Raw genomic sequence first — 14,736 nt, 5'->3', positions numbered from 1 at the left:
GCACCTTTTTATCAAAGAAGTTGAAGTTATTTTGATAAATTCTTTACCCAGGGACAGTGCACATTAATCAACATCTTCAGTTTACACATCAATGTAAATGTGCCAGAATTAGCTAATGAGCTAGTTTCCATCTGTAGTCCCTGCCTACCATGCATGTCTTCATGGTGTGGGAGGAAACCAGAGTACAGACGCAGCGCTCAAAAATCAAACCAATTCTGCTGCTTGTCTGCTGCTTGTTGCTGCTTGTGTGCCACTTAAGTCTACTCAGGTGTTAATTTTCCGGGGGTGTTGGCTGGGGGAACAAAGGGAGGGTAGTTAACTTAAGTGCTTCCCCAGGGAGGGGGTCGGGGGCTACTGCCCTCAGACCCCCAAAATAATTTTTATATGGGCAGTCTGACTTGGGGTACTGACCATATATTAGTGTTGCAATGCATGATAAGTAAACAGTGAAAAAAGCTAAGAAATCTGATGGGGCTGGGACATTTGGGACGAATAAAAATGTAAGATGAAAATCTGCCCAGCCTGTGGGAGGAAGTGGAGGTGTGAAATCTGGCCCGGTCAAGAACAATAGAGGAGTGGTAGAGAGTGGTAGAGAGGCATGAGAGGTTTGAGTTTTGAGTGCTGTATCTGTACCTGGAGGAAACCCACGTGAACACAGGGAGAACATGCAAACTCCACACAGAAAGGCCCCCTGCTGGGGTTCGAACCCAGGACCTTCTTGCTGTGAGGCAGCAGTGCTAACCACTGTGCCACCATGCCGCCAAGAACACTTTTTGTCATGTTTAATTTAAACACACTTGGTAGTAAAAAGTATTATGAATAATTTATTGGGTGTCCATTGTTAGAAGCCTTCATTAGACACACAACACTGACAGACTTAACTGACCCACCAAACTGAATTTCATTAGATACCCATGATACTGAAAATAATCATAATTGAGACTGGGTCCCATTGGGTGTAGGCGGTTGAGGGGGGGGGGGGGGGGGGGGGGGGGGGGCGTTATGGAACGCAGATGTCAGATAGGGGGGCGTTATGGAACATATATGTCAGATGGGGGGGGGGGGGGGCGTTATGGAACATATATGTGTCAGATGGGGGGGGGGGGGGGGCGTTATGGAACATAGATGTCAGATGGGGGGGTGTTGGCCCAAAAAAGGTTGAGAATCACTGGTCTAGTGTCTACAATACAATTGGATCACATTACAGAGACTGCCTACAATACCATTGGCTCACATTACAGAGACCGACACCCCATTGGTTAAGAGCAGAATCATTGGATCTTGGCCAAGTGAAAAATACCCCCAGTTTGGCTCCACGGGACCAGAAACTATTATGGCTAAAGTTACGCTGGTATGGACATCACAATACCCTCACAATACCCTCACACCGCCAGTGGAACCTTGCAAGGTGTCAAATTCCCAATCCAACCCAGATTGTGAATCAAAGCAGAGGACTTAGACTAAACAGCAATAGCCCACAGTGCAAAGTACAGTCACTTCTGAGATTATGGAAAGGGTTCCATTCCAAAATGCTATACATTACCCAATGTTAATAACCCACAATTAAAGTTTAAATGAATTGATCAGTTAAAATGATATTAGATTAGATTCAAATGTATTGTCAGTCATTATACAGCACAAGTACAGTACAACAAAAAGAAGTTGGCATCTAAACAGAGTGCAAATGTAACAGTAAAGTGCAATATAAAATGTACAAGTGAGTATGTATAAATATTATAATAGTACTTAGTACTACTGAGTAATAATGGTAATCGGATGCATGTACAGTGTTACAGTATTTCAATAGTCCAATTGCTGTGGAAATGAAACTCACACATATGACCTGATATCCATATCACGTTATATATCATCACATCTATCTCTGAAACCATAAATTAAACTATAATTAATTAAATGACCAGTGGCACAGATACCAACTTCTCTATCGTGTTGCATCCCTCTGTCGGTCGGTATGGTAGTGAGGTTTGTCTGTCTGATTATTTTATATCCCAGCCATCATATTCAGGCTTCTCATAGTCTGGATATTAGATTATTTTATATCCCAGCCATCATATTCAGGCTTCTCATAGTCTGGATATTAGATTATTTTATATCCCAGCCATCATATTCAGGCTTCTCATAGTCTGGATATTAGATTCTTTTATATCCCAGCCATCATATTCAGGCTTCTCATAGTCTGGATATTAGATTATTTTATATCCCAGCCATCATATTCAGGCTTCTCATAATCTGGATATTAGATTATTTTATATCCCAGCCATCACATTCAGGCTTCTCATAGTCTGGATATTAGATTCTTTTATATCCCAGCCATCATATTCAGGCTTCTCATAGTCTGGATATTAGATTATTTTATATCCCAGCCATCATATTCAGGCATCTCATAAGCTGACACACAGAGGGGAAAGTCGCTGAACTGGTTTGGATGTTTGGCTACATTTGCATGATGTGGCCCAGACAGCGTTACAGTAGCCGACGGCTAAAATATAGAACATTTTAACCAACAGGTGTTGAGATCGTAGAACAATTTAAAACATGTAGGTGAGAGGTCGGTCGGTCGGTCTGTTCTTAAAACGGTGTGTTCAGACTCTGAGGAGAATGTAGGTGACTCTGAACTGAATGACACTATGCTACAATACTGCTAATAGTCGTACACCTGTACGAACACGCTAGCATTTAACACCCACACACACACACACACACACACACACACACACACCTGAAACCACAGACATCAGACAGACAGTAAGACAGACACACAACACACACACCTGAAACCACAGACATCAGACAGACACACATTACACACACAACACGAACATGCACACACACACACACACACACACACATCAGACAGACAGACACATTATGTATGTGCACGCACACACACACACACTCGGGCTACGTGCTGATGGTCTTGTTGAGCAGCAGAGGAGCAACGAGACACCCGACAGGTAGCTAGTGGAAAGAGGAGAGGGGTGGGGGAGAGGGGGAGGGGGAGGGGGAGGGGGAGGGCGGGCCTCCAAGTTGACATGAAGAAAGGAAGGAAGGCGGGACGAGAGATAGAAGGAGTAGGAGAAAAGGAAGAGGAGGTCTGGTGTAAATAGATACAGACAGAACTGAAGGAGCACATGTTATGTTTCTATTCTGGGTGTGAGGACAGAGGAGGCTGTAACTCAAGCCGGCGCTGTAGTGTTGATGCTGACCAGCCAGCCAGCCAGCCAGGAGGCAGGAAGCAGGAAGCAGGAAGCCAGCCAGCCAGGAGGCAGGAAGCAGGAAGCAGGAAGCCAGCCAGCCAGGAGGCAGGAAGCAGGAAGCAGGAAGCAGGAAGCCAGCCAGCCAGGAGGCAGGAAGCAGGAAGCAGGAAGCAGGAAGCCAGCCAGCCAGCCAGCCAGGAGGCAGGAAGCAGGAAGCCAGCCAGCCAGGAGGCAGGAGGCAGGAAGCAGGAAGCAGGAAGCCAGCCAGCCAGCCAGCCAGGAGGCAGGAAGCAGGAAGCCAGCCAGCCAGGAGGCAGGAAGCAGGAAGCCAGCCAGCAAGGAGGCAGGAAGCAGGAAGCCAGCCAGGAGGCAGGAAGCAGGAAGCCAGCCAGCCAGGAGGCAGGAAGCAGGAAGCCAGCCAGCCAGGAGGCAGGAAGCAGGAAGCCAGCCAGCCAGGAGGCAGAAAGGAGGAAGCAGGAAGCAGGAAGCCAGCCAGCCAGGAGGCAGGAAGCAGGAAGCCAGCCAGCCAGGAGGCAGAAAGGAGGAAGCAGGAAGCAGGAAGCAGGAAGCCAGCCAGCCAGGAGGCAGGAAGCCAGCCAGCCAGGAGGCAGAAAGGAGGAAGCAGGAAGCCAGGAGGCAGGAAGCCAGCCAGCCAGGAGGCAGAAAGGAGGAAGCAGGAAGCCAGGAGGCAGGAAGCAGGAAGGAGGAAGCAGGAAGCCAGGAAGCAGGAAGCCAGCCAGCCAGGAGGCAGAAAGGAGGAAGCAGGAAGCAGGAAGCCAGGAGGCAGGAAGCAGGAAGGAGGAAGCCAGGAAGCAGGAAGCAGGAAGCAGGAAGCCAGCCAGCCAGGAGGCAGGAAGCAGGAAGCCAGCCAGCAAGGAGGCAGGAAGCAGGAAGCCAGCCAGGAGGCAGGAAGCAGGAAGCCAGCCAGCCAGGAGGCAGGAAGCAGGAAGCCAGCCAGCCAGGAGGCAGGAAGCAGGAAGCAGGAAGCAGGAAGCAGGAAGCCAGCCAGCCAGGAGGCAGGAAGCAGGAAGCCAGCCAGCCAGGAGGCAGAAAGGAGGAAGCAGGAAGCAGGAAGCCAGCCAGCCAGGAGGCAGGAAGCAGGAAGCAGGAAGCAGGAAGCCAGCCAGCCAGGAGGCAGGAAGCCAGCCAGCCAGGAGGCAGAAAGGAGGAAGCAGGAAGCCAGGAGGCAGGAAGCAGGAAGGAGGAAGCAGGAAGCCAGGAAGCAGGAAGCCAGCCAGCCAGGAGGCAGAAAGGAGGAAGCAGGAAGCCAGGAGGCAGGAAGCAGGAAGGAGGAAGCAGGAAGCCAGGAAGCAGGAAGCAGGAAGCCAGCCAGCCAGGAGGCAGAAAGGAGGAAGCAGGAAGCAAGGAGGCAGGAAGCAGGAAGGAGGAAGCAGGAAGCCAGGAAGCAGGAAGCAGGAAGGAGGAAGCCAGCCAGCCAGGAGGCAGGAAGCAGGAAGGAGGAAGCAGGAAGCCAGCCAGCCAGGAGGCAGGAAGCAGGAAGCCAGGAAGCAGGAAGCCAGGAGGCAGGAAGCAGGAGGCAGGAAGCAGGAAGGAGGAAGCCAGGAGGCAGGAAGCAGGAAGCCAGGAAGCAGGAGGCAGGAGACAGGAAGCCAGGAAGCAGGAGGCAGGAAGCAGGAAGCAGGAAGCAGGAAGCAGGAGGCAGGAAGCAGGAGGCAGGAAGCAGGAAGCAGGAGGCAGGAAACAGGAAGCCAGGAAGGAAGTCAGGAAGGAAGGAAGCCAGGAAGGAAGCCAGGAAGGAAGTCAGGAAGCCAGGAATTGTCTTGATCCGGCGTTACAGTGATTTGGAGCCTTCAGCTGCTCTGTAACACTGACTACAGGCGTAGCCAACACACTTGCCTCTGCATGCAACAGTGAATAACTGGGGCACTAATTAACTAATTAACCTCCGTGTTCAGCCGCACCACGAGGCACAAGGAGTGAGATGCTGTCGCCTTGTATGAGAGAGACATGGGTTCATGGATATTCCATTGCATCATCATCACGATTGTAATCAAATAACAGGTGATCCTGATTAAGCGAGGACAAATGCCAGTGAGCTGTGCTCGTGGTACCATAACGTTAGTGGCCACCGGGTTCACCCACGCTGGAGGGATGCATCATGGGAGATTTTCTTTTTGCAATTTTGTCCACCACAGTTTAGAGGAGTCCGGTAATAATGGGCTGACTGAATTCACTGTCAATTTCACTGGGAGAGCGTATAGCATGTACAGATGTTCACGTTATCTCCCCACACAGATCCCCTCCCCGCTGAACAGGCACCTCGACCGACCAGTAGGAGTTGCAACAACCAGGATGAATGACACTGCGAACGCTGACAATCGTGTTCGTTGGAACGTCTGAATGTCGGAGGCACCGCTACCGGAAACTGAGCCCGGGTCGCTGTGGTGGTAGACAAGGGCTTTTTACCTCTACACTACCCAGACTACATGAATCATCTTTCCTACGTGTTCCTACATGTTTATTTGTTTCTAGGTCAGCAGTACATTTCACCAGTCTGTTTTGTCAGCAGCACGGCTGTCAACCAACGTTAACCCGCCTTTCTGTCTGTTTGTTAATAAAGAAAAAAGAAGAAATTAAGAAAAATCTGTTTCAGGTTCAACGCTTCACCTGCTCCCTGCCTGTTCACCACACAACCTCACCTAACCCTTACCTAACCCTTACCTAACCCTTACCTAACCTTAGCCTTGTGGTGTCTGGCCAATGTCCCCATAAGTATACAAAAGAATCTTGTTTTCTTTCCTTGTCACAAGGACAGGAAAACAAGGACACAAGGACACACACACACACACATTCGCACACACACTCACCACCAGTCAGTGATGAAGATTTCCTCTCTGGCCTCCTCCAAAGCATCAGCCACGTCCTCCATGTAGTTTTTCCCGTTCACATACCTAATGTACAAACACACAGAGTACAGGTACAGTGGTTAATATTCACATACTTAGTGTACAAACACACAAGAGTACAGAGAAAGTGGTTATTGGTTAATATTCACATATCTAGTGTACAAACACACAAAGTACAGAGACAGTTGTGGGATATTCGTGGATATCCTGAAGAAGAATGTTCTCAGTCAACCGAGGTTCAGTTAATAACAAAGGTTTATTAACCAAACAGATAGAAATATACATAGTACATAGAGAGAATGGCTGAGGCTCTCGCCCCAGGTGATCAGCTGAAATGACCCAGGTAAAGAGACCTGGAATGTTGTTGGGAGGAGCATTATATAGTTAAAAGGGGGGGGGGGTGAGATTAATGTATTGGGGGATGTCTTTACATGAGAGAGTTGGGGAATCAATATATTATTCCACACAGTGTACGGCCACGGACATGTCCGTGTTTCGAATCCAACGGTAGAGGGCCAACCACGGACATGTCCGTGGTAAGGTTGTTTTGGCTTTTATTCCATTTTAATAACCTACTCAATGTCACCGAGCGGCACTGCAGATTTACCCCACTCTTGGAATTCTGAAAAGTGCATTACCGGCCAGATCCTCGTAGGGGCGCTGTCTCGATAATGCAGTGTTCCCTGTGGCAGAACGGTGCTTTCTCTTTTTTTTTTACTTTGAATGGAGTTTACTGTTAGCTGGAATCTATACGTGTAGCCTGTAGCTTGGAATACCTTTTGCGACTGACTATGCAGTAAAGGAATATATCATCAGCCAATGGACATATTGATCTACCAGATGGCGATCGATAACTGGGAAATCCTTTTGGGGATCCAACCGGCCCACGGTAAGATCTTTTTCACGTACATTACATGCTGATCGGGCCTCGTTATCATAGCCAACCAGGCGATCAGCGAATGTGGCTACTGAGGCTAACAAGTTCAAGTTCAAGTTCTTTAATAGTTGTCATACAGAAGTACAGAATACTTTCATACAAAATGCTTCTTACTGTTACGCTCCAGAGACTGTGCTAGACAAGATAGTATCAAATAACATAATAACATAATATAGCATGAATTTAGAAGAAGAAAATGAGGTCACAGTTGTTCGGTATAGACATATGTACAATGTTCTGAGTTACCATATAATATACAATACACAACTATGCAGTGTACTAATGTACAGTACTATCTAGTGCAAAGCAGAAATGGGATGAGGTACAATTTTAGGTATAATTTACAGTAAGGTGTACGAGTTGTAGTGCAATCCTTCATCCATAAATATAAAGTGTGGGGAGTGGGTGCTACAGTGTGTTTGTTTAAAGTGGGTGTGTGCTATAAAGTGTGTGTAGTGGGTGCTACAGTGTGTTTGTTTAAAGTGAGTGTGTGCGTGTGGATGTGTGTGCTATGTGTGTTTGGTGGTTGTTGTTGTGTAGTGTTCATTCATTGTTCGTTTAGCAGCCTGATGGCCTGGGGATAGAAGCTAACACGGTTATTGGTCATCAATAATCAGAAACGACATCCCCCGCCCCCCCCCCGTTTCATGCATTCATGGTGGACCATGAATACCGACAATATGCATTTTGAGTTTTAGCTCTAGCTTCTGTAGTGCCGAAACGCTGTTCGATTTAATGTTATTAGCTTAGCGCCCTGTATCTCGCCTTCCAGGAAATATACTAGCCCAAATCCCATATAACGCTTATATTCACGAGGCTATAAAATGAGAACGTATTGATGAAGAAATTATTTCTTTAAGCCATTTTGAAGGGACGGTTTATGGTCTCAATTGACAATGAGAATGGACAGATAGCAATACTATAAAGTATAGATTTAGCTCTACAAACAGCACCACGCACAATGCAAGTCTGTTTTGAAATGCTGGCCTTATAGAGTGAGATTAGACGGCCCCCAATGGCCAGGAATGTGTTAATATTCACATACCTAGTGTACAAACACACAACAGGTACAGTGGTTAACAGGGTTCGAAATTAACGGGGGCTTGGGGCAAAATGCCCTCGAAAATTGACCAAATGCCCTCGAACATCAGTTAAGGGGGGCAAAAAAAGCCCCCGACAGTTTACTAATTATATATATAATTATATATATGCTCTACAGTGCGAGCATTTCCCTCGTATTGCCCATAATAATATGTGTGTGTGCAAACCGGAAAAATCATTTACTTGCAGTGTGGAGACAGACGAGTGATTGTGAAGATTACAAAACAGCTCCGCTGTTAATAGTTCAGATTGAAACTGGACTGAAATTCAGTTTTTGGGTGGAATGTTTGTTCCAAGGAGGAGGGAGGCGGGGCCCGCTGCGTGTTACAGGCACTTGAGAGGTGCTGCGATTCCTGCGAACACAGAGAGAGCGCTCTGCTCTCATCAAGCATTACACTGCTATCTTAACGTTAGCAAGCTAAGCATCTGCATAGCGCGACCTGTGTAACGTTAAGTAACTTGTGTTCGGCGGGGAAAGACCATTCCATTTGTAACACAACTCCAAAAGAATAACATCCAAATCCGATCCCGATGCGCATTTCCTTCATTCCACAGCGCTGAGCGCGCAACGTATTTCATTGATCGATCTGGCCAGAGCCTATACTCAGAAACGTTGCGTGTGTGGGGTTTTTCATCAATTTGAAACAAGCTTCTTGACTGTTGGAATTAGGGATGTTAAAAATAAAATATCTAATAATATTATTCAATATTAGACATTCGTTGATCCAGAGGCAACCGGTTATTATATCAAGACAACAACACAACTTGCCCTCACTCAGGGACAATAATATTTAATCTATTTAGATAGAGTATGTATGTATTATTTACAGATAATTGAAGGTACCTCAAAACATGAAACCAAGCCATGATGTCACACATCGTGTGCGTGTGTGTGTTACTTGAACAATTGTCACTGTGCTCCTAAATTTCTGTGTGCTCCTAAATTTGTATTTAGATTTTATTTATTAACATTTTATTTAGGAGCACATGTGCTCCTTGGGAAAAAGGTTAGCGTAGAGCCCTATATATGGAGACATTAACATTACGTTATCAAACATAGGGACGAAGACTGTAAAAAAAGTGTCAACAATGTTTTATAATCTTTATGTTAATTTTCATTATAAAAATGTTGTGCCCCCGAAATACAAAAAAAAGCCCCCGAAAAGCAATTAAGGGGGGCAAAAAAAGCCCTTGAAAAAAAATGTTAATTTCTAACCCTGACTGGTTAATATTCACATACCTAGTGTACAAACACACAACAGGTACAGTGGTTAATATTCACATACCTAGTGTACAAACACACAACATGTACAGTGGTTAATATTCACATACCTAGTGTACAAACACACAACAGGTACAGTGGTTAATATTCACATACCTAGTGTACAAACACACAAAGTACAGGTGGTTAATATTCATATACCTAGTGTACAAACACACAACAGGTACAATGGTTAATATTCACATACCTAGTGTACAAACACACAACAGGTACAGTGGTTAATATTCACATACCTAGTGTACAAACACACAACAGGTACAGTGGTTAATATTCATATACCTAGTGTACAAACACACAACAGGTACAGTGGTTAATATTCACATACCTAGTGTACAAACACACAACAGGTACAGTGGTTAATATTCACATACCTAGTGTACAAACACACAACCGGTACAGTGGTTAATATTCACATACCTAGTGTACAAACACACAACAGGTACAGTGGTTAATATTCACATACCTAGTGTACAAACACACAGAGTACAGGTACAGTGGTTAATATTCACATACCTAGTGTACAAACACACAAAGTACAGGTGGTTAATATTCATATACCTGGTGTACAAACACAACGTACAGGTACAGTGGTTAATATTCACATAAATCAATCAATTAAATTCAAGAAATACAAGAACATTAAGATCACTGGTTTTTTAACAGGTGCATGTACACACACACAAGCGTGTGCCATTGCCTTCTCAATGTGAATGTTCTCACAGTCAGAGCAGATACTGGCTGGCTTCTCTTTTTTCAGCTGACTGTCATGTCACAACCAGCCTCAAACATGATCCCTCAAACCACACATGTGATGTAGTCAGAGGGAGAGAGGGAGGGAGGGAGGGAGGGAGGGAGGGAGGGAGGGAGGGAGGGAGGGGGAGAGAGAGAGAGAGAGAGTGAAAGAGAGAGAGAGAGAGACAGACACAGACAGACAGACAGACAGACAGACAGACAGACAGACAGACAGACAGACAGACAGACAGACAGACAGACAGACAGACAGACAGACAGACAGACAGACAGACAGAGGGGCACTGAGTACAAAAACCTCACACAGATGATACACTCCTGTCTGACAGCTGAGACAGAGAGAAAGAAAGAGAGAGAGAGAGAGAGAGAGAGAGAGAGAGAGAGAGAGAGAGAGAGAGAGAGAGAGAGAGAGAGTGAGAAAAGAGAAACAGAAACAGCGAGAAAGAGAAAAGAGAGATAACGGAGAAGAAAAAACAACAACTGCCCTCCCACTCCTCGTTTCCATGGTTACCATTTGGCAGGGATGTTCTCCTCCTCCTGGGCGAAGGACCCGAAGCGGTGGTCTCTGAGGAAGGCCTTGCCATAGCTCTTCACCAGGCTCTCGATGGACTGGCCCCACCAGCGGGCGTGTCGGAAGCTGCTACACTTCAGCACCAGGGTCCTGGGTAGAAACAAACACACACATGGTCAAACGGAAAATAATTAAAGGAACACGGCAACTTTTTGGGAAATTAGCTTATTTGCCGTCTACCCTGGAGTTAGACAAGCAGATACATACCCTTTTCTTCTCTGTGCATGCATTAGGCTTAGGGAACAGCCGCACCGTTAGCCTAGCTTAGCGTCATTCACTGGAAGTAGGTGTGCCAGTGTAGCCTAGTTCCCAACAGTCACGAAATTCACTCCAAATACAACTCCAAAACGTTCCTGTAAACATGTTGTGACCTGTGTATTTACCACGTGGAGAAATAAATACAAATTATTTGACATTTTTGTTTTCTAAGCAGATATATACTCAGACTTTTTTTTTGCTGAACCACTGCTGCCTGGGCGCAGTGATTTCATCACCTCAAAAGCCCCGTTTTTCAAAATGTCTAATTTCTTTTTTTCACGTGGTAAATACTAGGGATGTCCCGATCAATTTTTTTTGCTCCCGATCCGATCCCGATCATGTGATTTTGAGTATGTACCGATACCGATCTTTCCCGATCCGATAAAAAACTAAATTATATAAAAAATTAAATAAAAAAATCCCCCCATCCCAATTTCTCACATTACATTCACCCTGAATGTTGACGTTATCCAGGTGAAAAGTTTACTTCATTCAAGCGAGGCATTCTAAAACCGAAGTAATCTAAAAACTCTGCCTCCAACCTGCTGCTTCATGAGCAATGGCGCCATCGTCTGTAAAAACCAGGTGACTGCAAGTTCTGCAACTAGTGGATGTCCCTCATCCTTGACATAAATCATTTGATGTATAATTAAATCAAAGGAAATGCGTTTGTTTTGGCAAAATTCTTCTGCTCTGTGTGACAATAAATAAATGAATGATGATATGCAATTTAAAACCAAAACTAAGGCCTCAGTATGAGTTTAAGACGTGAACATGGTCATGTTTGTTGAATAAAAAAAAAAGTGTAAAAATATAGAATTTTAAAACAATCCCGATTATTAGTATTTTTTTTTATCTCGATCTTCTGAAAATCACGTGATCGGCCCCCGATCCCGATCACGTGATCGGATCGGGACATCCCTAGTAAATACACAGGTCACAACATGTTTACAGGAATGTTTTGGAGTGTATTTCGTACTCCAGGGTAGATGGCAAATAAGCTAATTTCCCAAAAAGTTGGCGTGTTTAAACAGCTTTTATCCAAAGCGCTTTACAATTTGTTCCTCACACTTTACCCGTACACTCACACATTCACACACCGATGACAGAGGCAACCAATGCAAGGTGCCAACCTTGCTCATCAGGAGCAATTAGGGGTTAAAGTGTCTTGCGGGAATCGAACCGGGAACCTCCGGACAACTGCTCTACCTCCCAAGCCGCCCCACACATACACACACAGTTGTATCTGCGCCGAAACCTTTTAAATGGAAAACCTTTGAAACAACGTCAACCTGAATAGTAACGATAGAGTGCAGACCTTTGTTTAATTTCATATAATTTCAAACCTTTATTAAACTCGATAGGCAACCGAGGTTTCCCTCATTTACAGTCACGTCGAGTGTACATACAGAGAGGAGGCAGAAAGGAAAGGCATATAAAATCATCAACAAGAACACAAGTAAGGATAACAATCAATTAAAACACACACATGCATGCATAGTTGTATCTGCGCTGAATTGGAGTATTATATAGTCATTTTGTGAGGAAGCCTGCACTATGCCATGCGCCCCCCACTATGATTTGCACTCATACCTCATTACTACACCTTACCCTAAATTGTACCTCATCCCATTTCTGCATTGTAGGGCTGTCCCAGACTAAGGATTTGGATGGTCGACTAGGATTGGCCAAAATTTGACGTTGGTCGACTATTGGTCGACTTAAAAAAAATTTAAATCAAAAATAAATGAAAAGTATAATATTTTTTTTTTTTTTTTATCATTCCATTTGTGCTGTGGGGGGTGCTTAATGTCTGAAGGAGTCGACTGAAGGCTTCTTGTCCTCTGCAAAAGCATGCAATTGGTCCACTGATGGATACATCTTGATATTTGTCTAGTATAGTGTGTTCATTAGATGGGTGAAATCCTCTTTCAGTGCCTCTGTGCCTGTTTTCGTAGGCAGTTAGCCTCTGGTATGCGTGCCATTAGCGTTATCCACGCTTCTATGCCTCTTTTCTTGAAAAAAATTATATATAAGATAAGATAAGATAAGATATTCCTTTATTGATCCCCTTGGGGAAATATATATATTTCTTTTATTATATTCGACTAAGAGGTTGGCCAGTCGACTACGGCCCCTTTCGACCGATTAGTCGACTAATCAATTAATAGGGGTCAGCCCTACTGCATTGTACTGTATATTGTATTGTAACTCAGTTACTTTTCTACTCTGCATTGTATATATTGAACACTTTTGTTTACGTACTTTTAACTTCTATTTTATACTTATTTTATACTTGTCTATTTTTATCTAGCACGCCCTCAGGAGCTAAACAGAAAGAAGCATTTCATATAAAAGTATTCTGTATTTTTGTATGACAACTAATAAAGAAACTTGAACTTGAACCTTGAACCCTTAATTTCCTCAGACCCTGGTCTGCCCCCTGTGCCCACGGTTCCTCCTATCCCGCCCAACCGAACCAATCCATTCAATACATGATTCGGCCCCATCGGCGCGGTTCGGGAGCGGCTCACCATTCACCCAAAATGTTTAAATCCCCTCTGTTCCCTTCCTCATTGTCTGTTGCGTTTGTTGAAACAAAAGGTACGTGTGTCAAATGTCTTTGTTTATATACCAATCGTTCATTGTCATGTATTATGCGCTTTATCCATCTGCATAGTTATATCCAGAACGTAAGTAAAGGTAAGTATTTATATCGTAATGTTTAGAATTATGATAAGCACCGGTAACTATAATTGTCAGGATAAAGATTATAAGTCGTCATCTACATTCTAAACTATCGATTTCGATGGAATTCGTTAAACCTATCCTTTGTGTCTGTTGTCATTGTAAGGGTTGAACCCTTTTAAATGGAAAACCTTTGAAACAACGTCAACCTGAATAGTAACGATACTTAGTGCAGACCCTTGTTTCCATTGCTGGTCTCATGCACACTAGTGTAGTTTTCTAATCATAGACACTGGATGCATTCTTTAATACCCTCTGGGGTCCAAGACATGTCTTCCTATTTTTGGTTCATCCTGGTGTAATTGTGTCCAAATGCACAAAGGAGAATCTACACATGATGTATTATGCTATTTAAGTTATTCTACTCATTATTTGGGTTGTTGGGTTGCATGCAGATGTCTTTTTATAACAAAACACAAGATATTGTGCCAAAATGAGGTGAGGTGAGTCTCTATTATCCATGTCCATATCGATCTGCTCAGCAACAAGCAACAAGCAATTCACTGAGAGACTCAACCAACGCATCACAGACTCACCATTGCCCACAATGTAGCCTCCAGCTGCCCTAGCAGAGACAACAACAAGCTGCTGCATTCAACATGGATATGTGGATAAATTAATCTAATCTAATCTAATTAATTTGATTTATTAATTGTATAAAGTCTCCAAAAGTCACTGCTCTTCCAAGTTCTTACAGAGCTTCTGGACGGGCTAGGATTACACCAGATGGTTTTCCACAGCAGTAAGGTTGAGAGTGCAGCTATACTGTAGCATGCAACGCCACAGAGCTGTTCTAAGAATAGTAACAAGAGTACTATGAGCGACCAACCCCAGAGGGCTGAAAAAACAAGCATTAGAGCATCTGTATGTTCCACAAACACGGGGTATCATCAGCTACTAACTTCCATGTCATTTTCCTTCAGGAATTACACTCTACACACACATTATGCACACACACACACACACACACACACTGACCTGGAGAGGCTGTCAATGCGGACTCC

The 14,736-nt window shown here is 44.5% G+C and overlaps 1 protein-coding gene across 1 annotated transcript in view; it reads right to left on the bottom strand.

The window, feature by feature from the left end:
* Positions 1 to 6,046: 6,046 nt before the first annotated feature.
* The window catches only part of LOC311248724 (phospholipase D1-like), a gene marked incomplete at both ends in the record, with an annotated part of 12,122 nt that continues 3,432 nt past the window's right edge, over positions 6,047 to 14,736 (bottom strand). The window contains 3 exons of the mRNA XM_084339559.1: positions 6,047 to 6,130; positions 10,667 to 10,816; positions 14,711 to 14,736. The exon at positions 14,711 to 14,736 is cut by the window's right edge and continues 127 nt beyond it. Of these exons, the coding sequence (XP_084195685.1) occupies positions 6,047 to 6,130; positions 10,667 to 10,816; positions 14,711 to 14,736 (260 nt within the window). The remainder of the gene's footprint in view (positions 6,131 to 10,666; positions 10,817 to 14,710) is intronic.

This window comes from Notolepis coatsorum, assembly GCF_963971535.1.
Source record: "Notolepis coatsorum genome assembly, contig: SCAFFOLD_2882, whole genome shotgun sequence".
Taxonomy (NCBI): domain Eukaryota; kingdom Metazoa; phylum Chordata; class Actinopteri; order Aulopiformes; family Paralepididae; genus Notolepis; species Notolepis coatsorum.
Note: the sequence above shows the minus strand (reverse complement) of the source record. Positions and strands in the feature narration are given on the sequence as shown.